General features: G+C 42.0%; 1 protein-coding gene across 1 annotated transcript in view; it reads left to right on the forward strand.

The window, feature by feature from the left end:
* Nucleotides 1-18,038, forward strand: part of CCDC80 (coiled-coil domain containing 80) — a 109,176-nt gene extending 91,138 nt beyond the window's left edge. The window contains exons 7-8 of the mRNA XM_066599993.1: nucleotides 10,668-10,751; nucleotides 14,003-18,038. Of these exons, the coding sequence (XP_066456090.1) occupies nucleotides 10,668-10,751; nucleotides 14,003-14,352 (434 nt within the window). The 3' untranslated portion in view covers nucleotides 14,353-18,038. The remainder of the gene's footprint in view (nucleotides 1-10,667; nucleotides 10,752-14,002) is intronic.
* Nucleotides 18,039-21,125: the final 3,087 nt, after the last annotated feature.

Consider the following 21,125-nt stretch of genomic DNA (forward strand, 5'->3'; position numbering starts at 1 on the left):
ATTGGGATTATTTACCCTGGAAAAAGATGGCTAAGGGGTGATCAAATAACTATGTATAAATACATGAGGGGACAATACAAGGATCTCTCCCATGATCTGTTTATACCCAGGACTGCAACGGTAACGAGAGGGCATCTGCTACATCTAGAAGAAAGCAGGTTTCATCGCCAACACAGAAAAGGGTTCTTTACTGTAAGAGCAGTTAGACTGTGGAACTCTCTGCCTGAGGATGTGGTAATGGCAAAATCCATAGAGAAGTTTAAAAGGAGACTTGATGTCTTTCTGGAGGGGAAGGATATTACAGGATATAAATCTTAGATTAATTGTTAATCCGGATATACAGGCAGGTAGGAACTATTAGGGGTTGGTCCAGGGATTAGTCTGATTGCCATTAGGGAGTCGGGAACGAATTTTCCCCCAAAAGGGCTAATTGGCTCCTGCCTCTTGGGGTTTTTTGCCTTCCTCTGGATCAACAACATAGGAGGATAAACAGGCTGGACCAGATGGACATTGTCTTCATTCAGCCTTACATACTATGTTACTATGTTCCTCCCTGGGAATTTCAAGGGTAAAAACACTATCTATGGTTTCTTTTCTAGGCTGTATAGTGAGAAAAATGACACCATTGGTGATCGCATGTGACTGGTGATTAACTTGTCTTGGAGGAATGGAGGGATCTGCTGGAGAGATCTGTTCATCCCTCCCATATCTTCACGGATCATGAGAATTTGACATATGTTCAATCAGCTTAGCATCTGAATCTTCTTCAAGCTCGCTGGTCCTTGTTCTTCTTCTACATATTCAACTTCTTCCTACATATTCATCATGCTGAGATAAATAATAAGGTAGATGCTCTGTCTAGATCCTTTGATGCATCAGATGACAGTCCAGAACCTCAATTTATCATTGATCCTGAAAAAATTATTTATGATAATGCCACACATCCGAACAACATACCTCCAGGAAAAAATGTTGTTCCAGCTGCTCAAAGACTTCGCATTCTTTCTTGGGGATATAACACTAATTTGGCTGGACATCCAAGTTATAAGAACTTTTGAACTTATTTCTCAACATTACTGGTAACTTACTATTGATAAAGACATAAAAGAATTTGTCTCTTCATGCCACCCCTGTACCAGGAACAAACCTTCACTACAACGCCCAGCTGATTTACTTCACCTTCTGCCAGTTCCACAATAAGCCTGGTTACATATTGCCATGGACTTTATTACTGATCTTCCTAATTCTTCTGGTCCTGCTGTGATTTGAGTGGTAGTTGATGGTTTCTCCAAGATGGCGCACTTTGTTCCTCTGCCTGGTCTGACTTATGCTTCATCTGTTTATGACACATATCTTCAAGTTGCACAAACTTCCACTTCATATTGTTTCAGATCTCCAGTTTCTGGAGAGCTTTATGCGGTCTAATTTTTCCTTTGCCTATTATTCCCAGTGCAGCGTCTGCAGCCGCATTTATCAGGACTATCTGTGTGCAATAGCTTGAGGACTCTACAGCAAAGCTGCTATTCCATTTGAAGGAGCTAAAGGGATTATCTGGGTACAAAATTTTGTTCAAAAATGTCTTCAGCCTGCACTAGTAAAATAACAGAATTCATACTCCCCCTTCTGTGCTCCCCTGCAGCTGCCATCTGACTGCTCCCCACTGAACTTCACTTTCTGGAGGGGAGTTATGATGATCTAGCACTGGATCATGTGAGTGCCGCAGCTATTCACCGGCTGAAGAGAGCTAGTGATTGGCTGCATTGGTCACGTGGCTGTTTTGTTTGGGATGTCAGCATTGGTTCATTGCACTGGGTAGTGAAGACCAGTGGGAACTGGACAGCTGGTGAGACCATAGCGGTGGGGGAGCGTGAAAGGGTTAGCATGAATTCTGTTATTTTACTTCTGCATCCTGAGGAAGTTTTTGAACAAATTTTTTACCCAGATATTCCCTTAGGTGTAAATAGGCCCTTACAGGGTGGCTTTATGTACTGGGTCATGGAAGGAAGCACCTTCTCTATTAGGTCCACGTGTATGACTATGAATGCAGCTCCGGGATACATCACAGATTATAACTCAGTAATGTGATAGTTTTATAGTCACTCAACTTTTATTCAAATTATAATAAAATATTTATGGTAAAACATTGTTCAATCTGAATCTACAGTGTTGTTCTCATTAAGACGGATAAAATGATATTTCATTGTATTTTTACGTATCACATTACATTCTTTATATTTCATAGGGTAATAAAAGGAGCCGACCTATAAAAGAATATTACAATATCTTAAACAATGTAAGATATATTACCAGTAAATTGAAGTAGGATTACATATGTAGTATATCATTTCTCCTAACATCCTAAGCTATGTAGAAACTCAGTTGTTTATGTAGGAAAAACAACTTCTAAAGTTCGGGGGAGAGTTAGAAATTAGATGGTACTTGTGGATACCTTGGAATTTTCACTCATGATTCAATAGGAAAGAATGCAGAATCAAACATGCTTGCTGCAGATAAAGGCCACTAGGCTTTCCTTCCAAATTCATTTGATAGCAAATGGAATTTTATATCGTATTCCTCCATTAGGCAGTTTAATGCTATGCAATAGAAAAACCGGTAGATACAGCTCACCCTCCAGTGTGCACCAGTAGTTACAAAATAGTAGAAAAAGCTATATCAGGTCCTTGCTGGTATATCCAAAAAGGTACACAGAAGTACAGACGCCGCACCAGGTCTCGGTATTGGAGTAGAGTATAGCACCTGGAATCCAGCACCAATCCAAAAAATAAAAATCAATTATTAAAAAAGGATTGATTTGTAATTTTTGGATTGGTGCTGGATTCCATTTGCTTTAGTGAAATGCTATGTTCACCTTTAAACAATCTACAAAGTTGAGTCACTGTAAAAACACTTCATTTATCTTGCACTAGTTGAGAGTTATAACCTGTATTATGATCCAGAAATGCATTAACAGTTCTGTTGGTTGTTATTGGAAACAGTCAGCAAGTGAAGTCAACAGACAACATTGTGCAAAAAAACTGCACTATTCTCTATTTTCCAATGCATTTGTGCACCAAGATTTCCCATAGAAGTCAATGGGAATGCGCAAATGCACGTGCAATATGCTAGAAGATCTGTGAAAAGTAACATATCTTGAACTCATTAAACTAGTGGGATTTTTTTGGCATGCACAAATGCCTTGCGTGTGCAAAAAGTACAGTAATAGGCGCCGATGTGCACACAAAAAAGCACTAGTTCTTCTGCAAAAATGTGGCGCTCATGCACACAGAAATAGGCATGCACTTGTGTGAAGCCGGATGTAGGGTTTTTCGTCTCTCTATTCTGTTTTTGAAACAGAGGAACGGAATTAAAACGGAAATAAACATTTTTTTTTTTCTCCTATTGATTTCAATGGGTTGTCAAAAAACAGAAAGACTCGTTTCGCCCGAGTAGGCAGTTACTCGAAAAAAGCGATGCTTGATCGAGTAATTGCCCTAAACAAGCACGTTTGCTCATCTCTAGCCGTGAAGGGTGTATGGAGCGGGTTTGGGAGCACAGTCTACTCCATACTAGGCAGCTATAAGCCATTTCTGACAGCTGACAGCCGCTGGTAACTGCTTCAGTCAAAGTTAGTTCTGATCGTGGCAGTTAACTCAAAGTGAAAGCTGACTGTATATCTAAACAGCATGAGGGTGGACCCCCACCCGTGCCCCATCTGCACCCTTCTCAATGCAATTGGTAGGTGCAGATGGTCTAGCATGGCACCCTAGAGCCTACTGAAGGCTTCCAGGGCTCTCATGCACAGATGCCTATCAAGCCGTGCCCATGGCAGAGCTTGATAGGCAACATCAAAAATTGTTATATACTGCAATACAAAGCATATAGTATGAGAGATCAAATAACCACAAGTTCAAGTCCCCTGTTAGGACTAAATAAAAGTGTAAAAAAGATTTAATAAAGTTATTTTTAACAGTAAAAAAAATGTAAAAATAATAAATAGCTAAAAATATATAAATTCCCGTTTTCTAAACAATGCAAAATAAAACACATAATCGGTATCGCCATGAACATAAACGTCCAATACAGTAAAGTATTGCAATATTTATTCTGCACAGTGAAAGCCATAAAAAAGACAGGATGATCAAATAGCAATTTATTTAGCTATCCTGGCTCCTAGAATATCTGAATAAAACTGATCAAAAAGCCATATGTTTCCCAAGATCATACTAATAAAAACTATAGCTCACCCTGCAGAAAATGAGCCCACACACTGCCCAATCGATGAAAAAATGAAAACCTTACAGGTTTCAGAATATGAAGACAAATAGCAATTTTGGTTTAAGAAAAAAATCCATTTACTTTTTCAAAATAGAAGAACATAAAAAAAAACTCTATAAATTTTGTATTATCAAAATCGTAGTGACCAGGGGTGTAACTATAGAGGATGCAGGGGATGCGGTTGCACCCGGGCCCAGGAGCCTTAGGGGGCCAGAAGGCCTCTCTTCTCCATATAGGTAACCCAGTACTATGAGTAAAGTATTATAGCTGGGGGCCCTGTTTTGCATCAGGGCCCGGGAGCTTCAAGTTCCGCCTCTGGTAGTGACCCATAGAAGAAAGTTTATTTACCATTTTTACTGCACTCAGCCACTACTTGTGACATACTCCTATATTTAACAATTCACAATTTGACTGAGGCAATATAACCCAAATTATGGTGTCCCTTTACTAAAAGGTATGATCTTTGGTATGCATTAAAAAGGGGTATTTAGAAACCCAGTATCCTCCATATGCTGCTCTAGCAGATATTAGCTATATTCTATATTTCCCAGATATCTAGGTATATAAAAAAGGAGCAATCCTATCTAACTATTAGGCCAGGCTCACATGGCCGCAAATGGAATCTGCTGCGGGCCTCCCACAGTGGTTTCCATCTGTGAGCCCGGCCATGACCTTGAGTACGCGGTCATACACAGTACATCAATTTTTTTTTTAGTTTATATTTCCCGCACCATCGCTTAGCAATGACATGAATACCTGCTGCCCATATGCAATGTGGAATCTGCAATTCTAATCTGGTTGTGTGAGATCGGCCTTATTTTGTACTTGGATGTGGTGTAGTGAACGATGAAACTGGACGCCTCAGAGGGAAACCACGTTGTCTTCAGGTTTAGTTTGGGCACTGATGACTGCCATGTTTGTGTCTGGAGACCTTGGTGTGACCACCTCAATCCTGCCTTTGCTGTGGAGCGGCACACTGCCCCCTGCTGGTGTGATAGTCTGGGGGGGCCATCACATACAACAGTTGGTCACCCCTAGTAGTGGTACTGACAGTAATACATAGTGCACAAGTAATCATTGTGATACATACAACAGAAAGGGGGCGTTATAAAAAAGACCCCCATTATCCTGCACAATTATACTCCCCAGGATAGAAGGACTTGGTGTTTGTTTCCACGTCCCTTCGCAGAACTTCAGGGTCAATTCCTTACCCCTTGTTTGCTAACAGTGCCGTTCCTCTACCCAGTTTCTCACCACCATTCTCCAAGGACCCCTTAGTAGCTGCATGATCTGCCTCCATGTTACGTATGCCCTTGTGAATAGTAGATTATTATGCAGTAATGCGGTTACATTGAATATTATCCACAATGTCCTCTTTTTATTCTGTTCTGTAACTAATCCCGAGGAACAGTCTCATTTGAAACAATTCATTTTAACAGCTGATGACTTAGTTTCATTTGGCCGCCTGCCCGACAATCACTGATCCCAACAGACATGTGTTTTCCAGACACATACTATTCCCTACAAGTTATGGAAAATACAGGTCATTTCTTCTAAAAAAAGGAGGTCCTTAGAACTAGTAGAGAAAGATTAGTAGTTCTGGGGACTAAGAAGAAAAGTGCAATTTCAGCAAAAGGAAGATGTATCCAAAAGCATTTTAGCATAAAATATACCAATATTCTCCAGCTTACGGGATAAGATAAGAACTATGTATTATATGTATTCCCCCAGTCTATAGGGTCAACCAATCACCCTATACTCCATCTTATATGTAGTGGCCCAGAGTTGGGATGTCTTTGGATGAGGTGTGTATGCCATGTGTGTTTGGTGTATTCGTGTCAGTCTGTGTTCTGTGTGCTAACAAGCTTTGTGGTGGCAAGTCCGTCTCTTCTAACTTGGTGTCTGTGTTGTAATTGGAGGGTTAGCCAGGTTGGGATGCAGAGTCGAGAGTAGAGAGTGCAGAGATGTAGTCGGTGGAAGAGGTGTCAGTGGGAGGCTGAAACTCTGGTGCTTCTGCCTGCTCAGAGCCGAGGGCTATCTGATTTGCCATGGGATATATCCCCTTCGAGGAATGAAGCTTGGAGTTTGTATCCTGCTGTAATAATTGGAGGAAGTACGTAGCAAGCAAAAGGAAAGGCAAAGGTGTGAGTTGCCAACCGTGTCAGGAGTGTACCCCTGGGCACTGGTGTAACTATAGGTGATGTGGTTGCACCCAGGCCCAGGAGCCTTAGGAGGCCCATTAGGCCTCCCTTCTCCATATCAGGAGCCGAGTACTATGAATAAAGCATTTTAGTTGGGGGCCCTGTTACAGGTTTTGCATTTGGACCCAGGAGCTTCAAGTTACGCCTCTGCGTTAAGGGGTGAAGAAAAGTTGGGGGACCACAAGATGAACTTTTGCACCCAAGCCCATAAGTCTTTAGCTACGCTCCTGCCTCCGGGGATCGTCTATTAGATAACAGACTGAGAAACCCTAAACGACGGGAAGGAAGAATGACTCCTGGAAAGCGTGTGTGTGTAACAGAGTTTGGAAAGGAAGGAGATTTGCCAAAAGTGTTTTGTCAATGCAATCTGTTCTTGGAAAATCAAAGTTGATTCTGTGAGTAAATATAAACCGTGTTCCTCCGGTTTGAAACCAACTTCTTGACTGTGGACTCTTTTATTTGTAACGAGTGACCGTTCGCTCGAGCAGAGGCACTAGCGTCACGTGACATACTGTTAAGGGCTCTTACCAGCGTTTGCTCTTGCCTGTTTCTGCACTGCACACGACCCAGCTGGGCCACGTTCCACCATTGTCGGGAGAGATCATAGAGCCACCCGTGACAACCATTTTGAGAACCGCGTGGTCTTCCCCGCAACGGCCAGCCTCCGCTCGGGCGCCACATATACAGTGAGTGGTAACCCCCGTATCTGGCCACTTTGGCACCTTACACCCCAGCACTGCTATAATGTGGGTTTTAGGGCAGTTTTTCAGGTCCAATCAAATCTCTTCCCTGCTACATGTTCCCTTCTAGCTCTGTACAGAAACACATGGTCACACCATTAGGGAGGATTCAGAGGACTGTATGCATAATTGCACGTGCTTCAGCGCAACCTATTTGCACAGTGAACTAGGTTTCATGAGGTGGGTTTGTGTGCATATCGGCGCATAGGACTTCATTCTTGGCGCATCCAAAGCCAGTTCGTACAAACATGCGGCACACCCCTTCCATGATTTAAAAGGCTATTTAGTCTAATGAGGTCTAGATGTGTTCTTTTTCCCGCAAAGTTGCACAGGGTATTGCACCTCACATAGACTTCTACGGCCGCCCGATATGCGCTTCCATCTGAGCTGTCTACTCCCTTCCGTCCCCCTCGCTGGCTCTCTGCCTCTCTTCTCTCCTCCAGCTGTTTGCAATGGGAGGGAGCGGAGCTAAGCTCCTGCCCCTTGTCCGCAGCTAGCAAGGAGAGTAGGGATGGGGCAGAGCATATCCCTGTGTTCCCACCCCCCATTGCAAACAATCGGAGGTGAGGATTATCGTAGTTCCATTCCATTATGGTTCCATTTTTTTACCAGAACAGAGTAAAAAAAATCAATAAATGTCACAGAAATGTCACCCCTGTTTAATACCTAACCTTCAATTAGTCCCTCTAAAATTAACTATCATACAAACATGATGGCCCATTACAATTATTAAAAACAAAACACAGTAGATAGAAGCCATTGCTTTCAATTAGTTTCCTCACATTATGCATTATACATAACATGCCCTTTTTTGTGCACATTTGCGCACTCAAAACACCATAGAAGTATATGGGGGATGTGCCAATGTGCACCCAATCTGCACGAAATCGCAAACTGAACTGCTCAACTTTGTGGGGAAATCAACAAGACCGGCATTTAATTAGGCTGCAGCCTGTTCAATCATGGCATGGGTGTGTCTGGCACCGATGTGAATGGGTCCGGCAATGCAGAAAAGTACAGTAAAATGCACATTTATGCGCGCCATAGTCCGTGATAGCGCTCCCTTCACAGCGCTATTACGTCACGCTATCACAAGTATATCTATGCCTACACTCGTCTGCAAGAGCCCTAAGACTATTATTGGGCCGAGCAACTTATCCAGATATTGAGCTTGTAAACATGTGATTTTCACTGCGACGCACAGCATCTTTGATTAAAAAATCGCATCGCTTCTACGAAATTACGTGTGATAGTGTTGCAAATGTTTCCCACTGATTTCAATTGGAAACATCACCTCACACTCACATTTATATCCCATGGTCCCATTGAAATCAATGAGCAAGGCATTCCAAGGGAACACCCAAATACAGAGCGTACTCTGCAAAAATGCTTGTGTGAATGAATCCATGCAACAGAATGGATTTTGTATTTGTGCGGTGTGTTGTGCACATCACACATTACTCACATGACAATATTGTATGTGTGAGTAAGCCTTAGGGCTTAATCACATGAGCGTATATCAGCCGCTGTTTTCACGGCCATCCGATATACGCTACCATCTGAGCTGTCTTCCTCATCTCTCCCCCCCTCTGGCTGTTTACAATGTTAGAAAGTTAGAGCAGGCAGCGATTTCCAAATCTCGTAACATCGCATGACAGGAAACATCGCAGATGTGAATGAAGACATTGAAAACCATGGGCTTCATAATTCTACGTTTTCTCGCTCTCTCGCATTACTCAAAAATTGGGCGATTTTCTTGACCACATGAAGGTGGCTTTAGTAACATAGAAGCTACTAGCTTTCTGACATTTCACCATAAAATCTGATTCATTTGTCTTTGTTCTTCCGCTGTAGAAAGTGTTAATCAGCTGGTGAAGTAATTCCTGGTTATACAGAAACACAACATCTCCATCTATTGGCGGATGAGGAGGAATGGCGCTCATGGCCTTGAATTACAGGGGAAATCTGTTAATTGAAGGAACTGACAATAGTAGAGCTTAATGTGAAAAAGATTATTCATACATTGTATTGTTTGTTGATTCCCATATTCTTGCTACATTTAGTTACTTTCACAATCATATCCTTGTGGAATATCAGTTGTGGAATCCACCATGAAACTCTGCAACAGCGTATAGCATGTATTAGGGCTTCAACAGAAGAACGTGTTACACCGCAATTTAGCGGTGGGAAAGTCCTGCGCACATAGTCCCCTCTACATAATGTGGTGGATAGAACCTTCTGATTTCAATGGGTTCGTTCTCACTTCTTTTTTTGAGTCCGTCATGCCCAAAGTATCAGCAATCATGGTTTATGTTACATTATTGTACTTTGAGGAAATATACCCCCCTGAGCATCTTATAGTTGAAATTAATAAGGAATACTAAAATATCATCTGAACCACTCCCTTGGCATATTAACAGACATAAATGTATGGTGGCTGTTATTAAAGAGCCACGCGGGTGATTTTTTAATTCATTCATTATATAGCTACCCCCACCTCTACACATCTTGGCTATATAGGTTGGCTAGTGTTAGCTTGGTTAGTTATTCCTTTCTGAAACTCATGGTCTCTACCTCTTCGGATGGTCATGTGAACTCAATTCTGAACAATTCAGATGTACCTGGGGTTATTTTTTGCACTTTCAAGTCAGATTCTCAGTTTGTGTGATGCTATTACATGGTTATCCCACAGAAACCACCTACGTTACTGATGATGATCACACAGCTCCTGTTACACAGTTATATTAGAGGAGATCACAGCTCATTCTCCTAACTCTATACTTATGATTTGTAGCATGTTTAGATGAATACAGAAGGTATGATAACTAAAATGACCCCGCAGCAGGCAGAATAGTTTAATCTTAGCTCGTGCTATGCTGATACATCATGGGATTCATGCGAAACTGAAAGTAAAACTGCAGATAAGTGGCTGGACTACACAGGAGACCTCCAGAGTATATCAGGTGAGGGGGGCAAGAATGGAAAAATGTGTTTTTGCTAGAGATCAGCGAGCACGCTCGGTAAAGGCAGTTACTTGAGCGAGCATCGCTCTTCTCGGGTAACTGCATACTTGTCTGAGCAAATGCGTGGGGGTGGCGGGGGGGGAGTGGGGGAAAGAGTGAGAGAGGTCTCTCTCGCCCCCCCCCCCGCTCCCTCCCCCACATCCCCCTCTTCTCGGGTAACTGCATACTTGTCTGAGCAAATGCGTGGGGGTGGCGGGGGGGGGGAGTGGGGGAAAGAGTGACAGAGGTCTCTCTCGCCCCCCCCCCCCCCCGCTCCCTCCCCACATTTGCTCGGATGAGTGTGCAGTTACTCGAGAAGAGCGATGCTCACTCGAGTAACTGCCTTTACTGAGTGTGCTCACTCATCTCTAGTTTTTGCTGGATTGGCCCTTTAAATATCAAACTTTGCTATTGATTCATGTTTAATCATGTTGTTGTTGTTTTTTAAGGTTTACGGCACATGGCCATTTTGAAGATGGTTGGCATTAGTGCGGACAGTGGTGGTGGTGTTTTAGAGCTCTACCCTATCAATGGTAAGGGACTGATGGAACTCTTTATTCTAGGTGCATTTTGTGTATTTGGGAAAATAGTCAATAAACAAATGATATTTGTACCAGTCCTAATAAATGTTTTGCTTAAAAGATATGGTTTATAATTACATCCCACCCATGATTATAAACATTTTTTGTATTTACACTTATTAACAAATATGTGTATCCCCAGATATTCCAGGACTAATGTTAGAATAGATCCACCTACTGTTTCTTTTCTGTCTCCTCCTCAGCAATTGCTCCAAGGTGGTCACATATGCTCAGTCTTGCTTCTTTCTCTGCTCCACTGGGTAAGTGGAGGGATCCCTGGTGTGCTGAGCGGCAGCTTCTAAAGTTGCTGCATCTTCTCGGATGCCAGAAGAGATGTTGATAAGAGAGTGATACAGTGTTACTGCAGAGAAGCAAGACTGTCTAGGTCAGACCACCTTGGAACAGTCACTGAAAATGACCGAACACAGAAAGGCTCTTCAATACAAATAGCAGGTGTCTAACATCAGTCCTAGAATACTTGGGAATAGAAACATTTTTTAAGTAAGTGCAAATACAAAAAAATGTTTATAATTATGGATGGGATTAACTATAAACAATATTTTTCATGGGACAAACCCTTTAAAAGTGGCTTTTTGGCTTTATGAAAGAAAGACTTAATAATTACGTAAGGAAAAGATGCAGATTTCTAACACATACTGTGGTGATTTTTATGAATCTATTTAAAATAAAAACTGTATTTTTTGTCCCTACCAACCAATCACAACTGAGCTTTTGTTTTTCAATGACACTATAAGAAATTAAGGCCCATTTAGACACAACGAGTATCGCTCAAAATTCGCTCAAAAGACCTCTTTTGAGCGATAATCATTGTGTGCATTTACACGGCAAGGTGATCACTCAAAAATTCGCTCAAACGGCAGTCTGAGTGACAGTTTTGAGCTTTCACTTTGCATAAGTGTGTAAATGAAGGCTCACCCTGTATGCAGAAGACAAGCGTGACTGCTATCTTCTGGATACAGCTATTGTCTTCTCAGAGCGCTCAGCTGGTATACATCTGAGCACTCCAAGAGGGTATGCAGAAAACAGCTGGAGCGCTGTCTTCTGCATACTCCTGCTGTGTTCTCCGAGCAGGATACTAGCTGAAACAATAGTATCAGTACTATCCCGCGGAGAATTAGGCGCATGGCACTGATAAGACTCATCGTTGTCTTTTAGCTTGCTGAAAGACAACGATTAGTGATGAGCGAGTATACTCGCTAATGGCAATTCCTCGAGCGAGCATTGCCCTTAGCGAGTACCTGCCCGCTCGAGACAAAAGGTTCAGGTGTCGGCGGCGGGCAGGGAGCTGCGGGGGAGAGCGGGGAGGAACGGAGGGGAGATCTCTCTCTCCCTCTCTCCCCCCCGCTCCCCCCTGCTGACTGCCGCTACTCACCGCTCCCCCGCGCCGGCACCCAAACCTTCTGTCTTGAGCGGGCAGGTACTCGCTAAGGGCAATGCTTGCTCGAGCAATAGCCTTTAGCAAGTATACTTGCTCATCTCTAACAACGATGAGTGAATCATTACCGAAATCTGCACGATGGCCGCGCGTTTAAACCCAATGATTCTCGCTCAAAAGACTGCTTTGAGCGAATTTTGAGCGAGAATCGTTGGGTCTAAATGGGTCTTAAATGTTGTTCTGTGATTGGTCGTGATGGGCAACAAAGCTTTTTTATTTTTTGGACAATTTTATCTATTCCCTTTTTATGTAATTTTTCTTATTTTCAAGATCTCTTCTGAAGTCAGTGAATGGAAACATTAATTGATTACGTTCAGAATTTGAAAGCCTACTTTCACATATGCACTTTCCCAGCAAGTGACATGGGTGCGACTGCAAGCAGTTACCCATCTTACTCCATCTTGTAGTCACTTTCCACTCAGGTTGCAAATTGAGCAGAGATCTCGCATCAACACAATCTATATATCCCAAAATTTGTCACGCCACCACTCCTGGAATTCAGGAGCTAGAAGTCCCACAAATGGACTCACACACTGCTCTCCAGAAGACAAAGAGTTAACACGACTGGTTTAGGCCCAATGTCCATGAGCGGATTTGAAGTGCGGAATCCACGTGGTACACCCGCGAGGATAATCCACAGTTCAAGCCGCCAGTGGGGAAACATAGGAGTCCGCACCTGACTTAAAGCATGCAGATTTGATTTGTGGATCTTTGGATGCAGAAATCAAATCACAGCATGCTCCATTTCTGTGTAGTTCCCGTACAGACAGCTTACATTGAAGCTGACGCTGCAGGCGGGCCGTAGATTCCGCAAGAAAGCAGGAGTCTGGAAAAAAAATGTACTGAGCATGAAAAATAAATGGAGAAACATAGAAACCTACAACTTACGGGTCCTTCTAAAGTCTTCTGTTCCTGAGGATGGATAGAAAACAGCACCCATTCTAGCTGTAGAGCTGACCTCTTCAGATATGACACTATCTATTGTCCAGTACATGTTGCTGAACTATTTATTAGTTCATTATTATGCAAGGCCCTGTTTTAGGACTAGATATTGAAGTAACAAGGGGTGAAATTCCATGAATATTCAACAGTCCATTCTCCTGCAGAATGGAGGATCTTCACCTTGGACAAACAGAGATCATCTGCCTGTCCTTGTCATTGAAGCTCACAGAACCTAGGCTTAGGTGTCAAAAAGAGGGTGATAGCATTTTTATCACACCCATCTTGATCATGTCCTATGGAGACACAAGTACATGGTTTGAAGGCCTTGAACCACATAAGTGATTAGTGGTATTCCATTCGCTGTCAGTAGGCAGAAATTTTGAGAATGGTGAGTAACTGAAACACAAATTATGTGACAGAGTTGAAGAACTTTTCAATATACAATGGCTAAGTATTATTTATATATGACATGAGGCAAGCAGATTAAATGACATCACTGTTGGCATAAAGGAAGCTTGTGCACAGAGGAAGAACATATATAAACACGGACAGATGGACTCGGGCTGATGTCGTATTTATTCATTAGCAATCATACCATCATTTTTTTGTTTCGTCCAAAATTGTGACCTTTCATACCATATACGTGTGATTTTCCAGACATGAGACCTCATGAGGTGTCACATTTAATTAACATTTATCTCAAGGGAGATGCAAAATCATTCACATACAAATGGCGTGTAGGGAACACGGTTCATCGGCCTCTGTAAGGTTATATTGATGGACTATTTTCTCATTGTCTTTACAGGAAGTTCCAGCGTCGAGAGGGAAGATCTTTCTTTCAACTTAGTGAAAGATATAAGAAACTATTTTCAAATCAGCCCAGAATATTTCTCCATGCTCCTCGTCGGCAAAGATGGCAATGTCAAATCTTGGTACCCTTCACCAATGTGGTCCATGGCTATTGTGTATGACTTAATAGATTCTATGCAGCTCAGAAGGCAGGAAATGGCCATCCAACAATCCCTAGGAATGCGCTGCCCTGAAGATGAATATGGAGGATATGGTTACCATGGTTACCCTCATGAGGGATATGAGGAGGGATATCAGGATGATTATCGACACCACGAGGGATATTACCATAGGTATCATGACTAACAAAATGATAGTTTACCAAAAAGATTTGCAATAAGTATTTGAATAAGCTGTATTTTCCCACAGCTACGACGACCATAGAGTATATTTTTCTCTGTGTGCGTGTTTTTAAGATTAACTAGGCCAAAACTGCTGTGTAATAATACATTTTTGTTTGCCTACAGCAAAAATAAGACGATGGAGTAGTAGGGGTTTACCAGTTTTCATGTGACAATATTTATTTTTATTTTTTGTTGGAAAAAATATACAACACATTTAAAAATATATATATGGAGCAGACCGTACACATGTAGTGATGCTGAGATACAAACTTGGGAAACTAAAGTTGGTGTTTTGGCACAACTCTCCAATAAAAGTCTTGAGGCAATAGGATGAAATTTCAAATTTCTCTTCTCCTGTAACACCAGGGGAGAAGTAGTGTTCACAACCCTGATCATCTCCACTCACAGTGTTCACCAGTATTTTTGGGTCTACACCTCTACAGCCCCAAGAGTGATGTTTCTCCCAGCATGACTGATGAAGGGGTGTACCCTAAAACATGTATCGTTTGATGGCTTTAAATTCACTAAGTAAAACAGAAGTTGGATATTTCATCCTATTGCCTCATGACTTTTATTGGAGAGTTGTGCCAAAACACCAGCTTTTGTTTTCTACATATCTACTCTGCTCATCATTGGTGGTCTACCTGGCTGGCACCTCCACCTACTTTATATAACCTTCCCAAAGGGTCCTGGTTATACACCTGGCTCTTAAGACTCTGATATTCCTTTGGGTTTGCTCCACCCCCTTTCTAAGATACAACCATGTTATTGCCCCCACCTTACCAGTGGTAATAAGTATCCCCTTGCATGTATTTGTCAGTTTGCCCTTTGCTTTACTATAAGACAACAAAATATTTCATTAGTTGTAATTGCAGATTTTAAAAAAACAAACTCCATCATCTTTCCCGATTGGAAGCGCAGCTCTCATTGAAATCAATGGGACCCCAGACTGGAATTATAAGGGCAGCTCTCATTGATTTAAAAAAAAACATACTTCATTCCGCAAATACGTAGCACTCAGGTGCGCACAAATACAGATACACTTGTGTGAAGGGGGCCCTTAAAGTTGCAAATTTTTGTGCAAATCCCTTCTTGCGCAAAACTTGTAACTTTTCTTTTACGCCAGACACTGGCGTGAAAGGCTTTGTACATGACGCCCACTGTCTTTGAAATGGATTTAGAGCTTTACAGCTCCAACTGCTATAGAATAGATGGAGACATTAATCCGCACAGAATGTGGACCCTACATGTGACATGGGGAGATTCACTCCTAGACATTCAGCACTTCGGCATTTTATGTCAAATCATTCCTCTTTTTTCTTGTAATTTAATAATCATAAGTGTTTAAAGGCTCATGTATTGTTCATGTGGTTACTTTTTGTATATTTTGCTTTCATAGTAGCTATAAAGTTCTAGTTTTTTTCTCTCTTAAGGAAGCTGCACCCTGCGTCCTCCCAGTTGATTCGTCTATTCATTATACAGCAGCGTTCAACTTAATTTTCTGATGTTTAGCTAAGAAATAGAATTAGACATTCCATCCAAGATTATGTTATATGTGTATATATCTCATATATGGCCTTTTGGAGGCACACTATGCAGTATTAGCATGAGTGATTACTCATTCAGCACTTTTTTATGCAGCCAGGAACTACTAAAAGGTTTAAACTGTTTATGCAGCCATGTTTTAAGGGTTTTCCAAAGTCATAGTACTAAAGGCTGTCCAGAACCAGCGGACTGATTGATTTTCTATCAAACAATGTAGTTACTTAAGAAATAGTTTACATTCTCTACTTTTAACATTTTGGGGCTTCTATAAACCCAAAGTATGGGGCACCACACATGAATCTATTATAGATGAGAGATAATTACTATATAGGATAAATATCAGATTAAATTCTCCCCTTTAGTAACATAGTATGTTAGACTAAAAACAGACATTCGTCCATCCAGTTCATCCTATTACCCCCCCAATGTTGATCCAGAAAAAGTAAGAAAAAAAAACAGTGAGGTAGAAGCCAATTTTCTTCATTTAAGTAAAATAAATTCCTTCCCGACTAGTAATTGGAATACACAGTGGATCTCCGACCCTTCTGAAGTAGTCAGTAACTATACGATGTAATATTGTAACGCTCAAGAAAGGCGTTCAGGCCCCTCTTGTACTCTTTTTTTCAAGTTCACCATCACCACGTCCACAGGCAGGGAGTTCCATAGTCTCACTGCTCTAACAGTAAAGAACCCGCTTCTATGTTGCTGTAGAAGTCTTCTTTCTCTTGACATAGAAGATGCCTGCTTGTCATGAAGCATAAAATGCCCAAATTCCCTATAAATGGACCTGATCGCCCTAGGGCCTCATGCACATGGCCATGCTTGAGTTCCTTATTTCACAGTTATTGAATTTAGCAGGCATAATCTGCTGTAGACTAATGTAGCATCACATGTACAAGGTCCGTGGACACAGGGCTGTGTGGTGCATCAGCCCTAAGTGTTGAGTTGCACTTTGAAAATCACATTACAACTTGCTTTGACCAACTGGATGAACATCGTATCTCACACTTACAAAGTACATGTAGTAGTCCCATATTAAAAGGATTGTCCCTAATTAGAAAAAATGAAAATGTATTTCCCCTCGAAACAGCACCATTCTTGTCCATTGACTGTTATAGAGGTTGGCCCACGAACAACATTCATCTCTGATCTACCTTAAATGGCGGACTTGGGACCCCTATTCTCATGATTGGTGGTGGTGTTCCAGAGGTCGGATCCCCAGCATCCCCGGATCATAACTTTGTCAACTCTTCTGTAGAAAGATGATAATTGTTGTTCGTGGGATAAACCCTTTAATACAGCCTCTGCCACAATAGCGTGCACAGACCATGAACAAGATCCATCTACCCTTCCCTGCTTCTACCAGTCCTTTATGTGATTCTACTCTATATCTTTCGTACTAAACCTTCACAAATCCAGCTGGAACTTATAAGTATCTAATAAATGAGATGGTCATCATTATACCGTGGCGTTAACATGGGCAGGTGGGATCAGGTAGGGCACAACAAAGACATTGCAAGGTATACAGTTGCAATAATTTCCTACAAAATTCTGAACCAGACTGAAAAGGGTTATCCCATAAGACAACTTTAATCTGAGAACTGCCACTGGCCATAGAGACCCCTGCAAACGGCAGCAGGGATAATGTAGCATTGTATAGTAATAGTGGCCATTAGGATGAACGGCTGTCCATGTAATATATAGATGATTCAAGCAACTCTATGGTGTGGATCACAGAGGGGATTCATAGACGGACCTCCCTTTATGAAGTCCTTATGTGCTAATATGTTGTTTGGACAGTTTGTCCTGTTATGACATCAAGGCAAAAACCAAGCAAATACATGTTCCTATGGCTGTACACGAAATGAATAATCTAGGTATAGCAATATTAGTCAGGAGATATATGCTGTTCAATTGCTATTCAACATCTATGCTTATTTATGACAAATGTTTCTAATGAAGTGCTACTACGACTGTTATTCATAAACTAATGTTTCAGAGATTGCATTGTAGCGCCAATTTGTAAAAACATGGTTTAATGTAAAGAATTACAATGTGCAATGATGACTTTACAAAATCAATAAAGTTTTCATTAATTTCAAACTAAGTATTTTTGTCTTAAACTGTGACCAAATCAGAGTATTGTTCTAGATTTTAAAGGTTTGCCCAAAATGTTCACATTATAAATGTAACTGTAGGATTCTTTGGAACCAGGCTGCTCACATGATAGCAAAGTCTATCTATTGTGTCCTCCGAAAATAAATGTGTAATGTTGCCTAAGAGGTGCACAAAAGTTCTCAAGAGGTGCCGTGCCCGTAAATACCTTGCTGTAATTTCATATCAGATAACACCCTTTAATTGTGTTGCACAATAGTGCCCATCAAAAGATACAGATTCTTTATTTCATCAGTGTTAGCACTAGTGATGAGCAAACTAGTGAATTTCAGCAAAAAGTTTAGTTCACTCTGAATTAGTTCGAACCAACTCGTAACTTCGCAAATACCCCTAAAACCGGTGTATAAACTGTCTAAAAGCCTTGTGTAACACTCTTACATCACCTAGGAGGATATCTAAGTATGTTTGAGCTGTTTTTAAAGGCAAAGCTAATGAAGAAGAAGAAAAAGTAGATGAAAAATACGAAGAAGAGAAGGAAGAACTGTTTGCATGGACACCCTGAGGTCATGTGATACTTTCTCCTACTCCTTTCTGCCATGCGGCTGACCCCATTTTAGTGGGTTCGCTCAAGATGAACCAGCTGAGGTTTGGGTTTGGACTGAACTTTAACCAGAAACAAGGTTCGATTGTTTTGAATAACTCAACACTAGTTGGAAACCTTCAAAGTCTCTCCAAGACTCATCCACTAGTGCCCATACAACAGTGGAGAGCAAATGCCATCTCTTTAGTGGTCATTATAAAGAGAAGGAGAAATACACATTGAAGACTTTGCAACATATAAGTCCGAAGAGTACAGGAGGAAAATGGAATGGCAGAGCTATAGGCTACCTGCAGACGGCGGGGTCGGATCCCCTGCGAGAAATCTTGCAGCGGGACCCGACCCGCGCCCCTGCAGGGACCAGTGCGGGTCTCACCTTCTCCCGTGGCTCCGGCTCTGTGATGTGACGGCTGCCGTCCAGCCGGTGCATGCGCCGAGCGGAGCCAGAGCACTGGGAGAGACATTTCTATGTGGGCCTCTGTGAGTCCCGCACTAAAATAGAGCATGCCGCGACTTGTTTTCCGCGTGTATTTTCACGCGGACAAATCGCGGCCGTCTGCCTAGGATTGCGTTTTGCAATGCAATCCTATGCAGGCGGGCAGGGGCGGAAATTCTGCAGGAAATCCCGCCACAGAATTTCCGCCCGTGTACAGGGGACCATAATATAAATTAAATAACCTGCTATTTGCACCAATGTTCCAAAGAATACATAGATCCTTCATACCTAAAACAGTTGCCAAGCAGCATATAGTCTATGAGGGCTTTTGCCTGCATATACAAGACTGTTAGGGTAAATTTGATAGGCACTTCGTTAAGACCACTTGCACAAATGCGCTTTTTACCGCGACTATTGCAGCATTTTGAACGCCATGGTAATTGTTGTATAACGCTCCCACTGATTTCAATGGGGCCTTGCGGACATGTGCTCGATCACTGTGTTAAAAATTTTTCAGCACTTCAATGCTCCATTTTACTACGTTTAGCACACCTCATCAATGATGGGGTGCAATAAGAACCGCTGTCGGAGGCAGGAACCTGCCTCAGAAAACGAAAGTAAAATGACGGCAAAGTGACGCAATTGCAATCACAGTGTTTTGCCAACAACATGTGTGTGAGTGGCCTAAGGGTTTTTTTAGGACTTTATATTGATGATCTGTCTTTAGACACCACAGGCTGAAGAAGAGGTCGCAGTCATCACCTGAGAAAACCAACCCTTTAAAAGGCTTATTGGCAGGGGTCTCAAGAGTTGGACCCCCACGGATCTGATATTGATGACCTGTCCTAAGGATAGGTAGTTGATATTTAAAGGGGTTGTATCATGAAAAATACTGTTTATTCTTACGTGCAGCCTATAATTCTAAACATTTCTTGTATTTACACTTATTTTTTTTTAAATCTTTCTATCCCCAGACTAATGTTACAATAGCGCCACCTACTATCTCTTTTCTGTGTCCTCTTCAGTAATTGTTGCACCTGCTCAGTCTTGCTTCTCCCTCTGCTCCACTTGGTATGTGGAGGGATCTCTGGTGTGGTGAGCGGCTGCTTCTGAAGTTGCTGCGTCTTCTCTGATACCAGAAGAGATGCTGTCTGGGATCAAACCCAGGACCTCCTGCGCTCCAGTTGGCAGCCCTCTCCACTGAGCCATCCAGAACTTGGAAAGTTCTTCTACTAAACAGCTAGCAACATTCCTGTGGTTCCGGATCTCTTTCCTTGTCTTGGCTCCACCCTGCTCTTAATTAGAGGCATTATATAAACCTGGCCCGGTCTCTCCTCCAGCGCGTGATTATTGTGCTGCACAGCCTTAGTCAAGCTCCTCTCCTGCCTGTTCCTCTATAACCCTGAGTAGTTGTGACCACCTTTGAACATTTACTGAAGAGGGCAGGACACAGTAAACATTAAACACAGGAAACAGTAAACACAGGAAACATTAGTCATGGAATATCTGGGGATAGAAGCCTTTTTTTTAATAAGTCAATACAAAAAAATGTTTATAATAATGGGCTGCATTTAACTATAAACAATATTTTTCATGGGACAACCCCTTTAAGTCCTGGAAAACTCCTTTAAGAGTATACATAAAGTGAGCACAGAAGCTGTGAAAATAATGGATTCCATACAAATCACAGGATAGGAGCAGCTCACAGTTCTAATTTACTTGGCATCCAATTTTGGGGCTACATTTATACAGGCGAGTGATTGTGTACATGTAGCTTAAAGCCGGCTGTCCACGGGTGTTGCGATATATCGCCGCGTGCGCTGCCGCAGGAGAACGATCTGTCACCACGATTTTCTGCAATGAACCTATCATTATGATAGGTTTATTGCAGAAAATCATGGCATGCCGCGATTTTCCGCTTGTGTACATTGGGCTGCGCTTTCCATAGTTATCCTATGGAAAGTGTCTATTGCGTTACCTGCGTGCAGATTATCGCCGCGAGTAACGTCGTGAAAAATTGCCTGTGGACAGGAGGCCTTAA

The sequence above is a fragment of the Eleutherodactylus coqui genome, chromosome 4, assembly GCF_035609145.1.
Source record: "Eleutherodactylus coqui strain aEleCoq1 chromosome 4, aEleCoq1.hap1, whole genome shotgun sequence".
Classification (NCBI taxonomy): domain Eukaryota; kingdom Metazoa; phylum Chordata; class Amphibia; order Anura; family Eleutherodactylidae; genus Eleutherodactylus; species Eleutherodactylus coqui.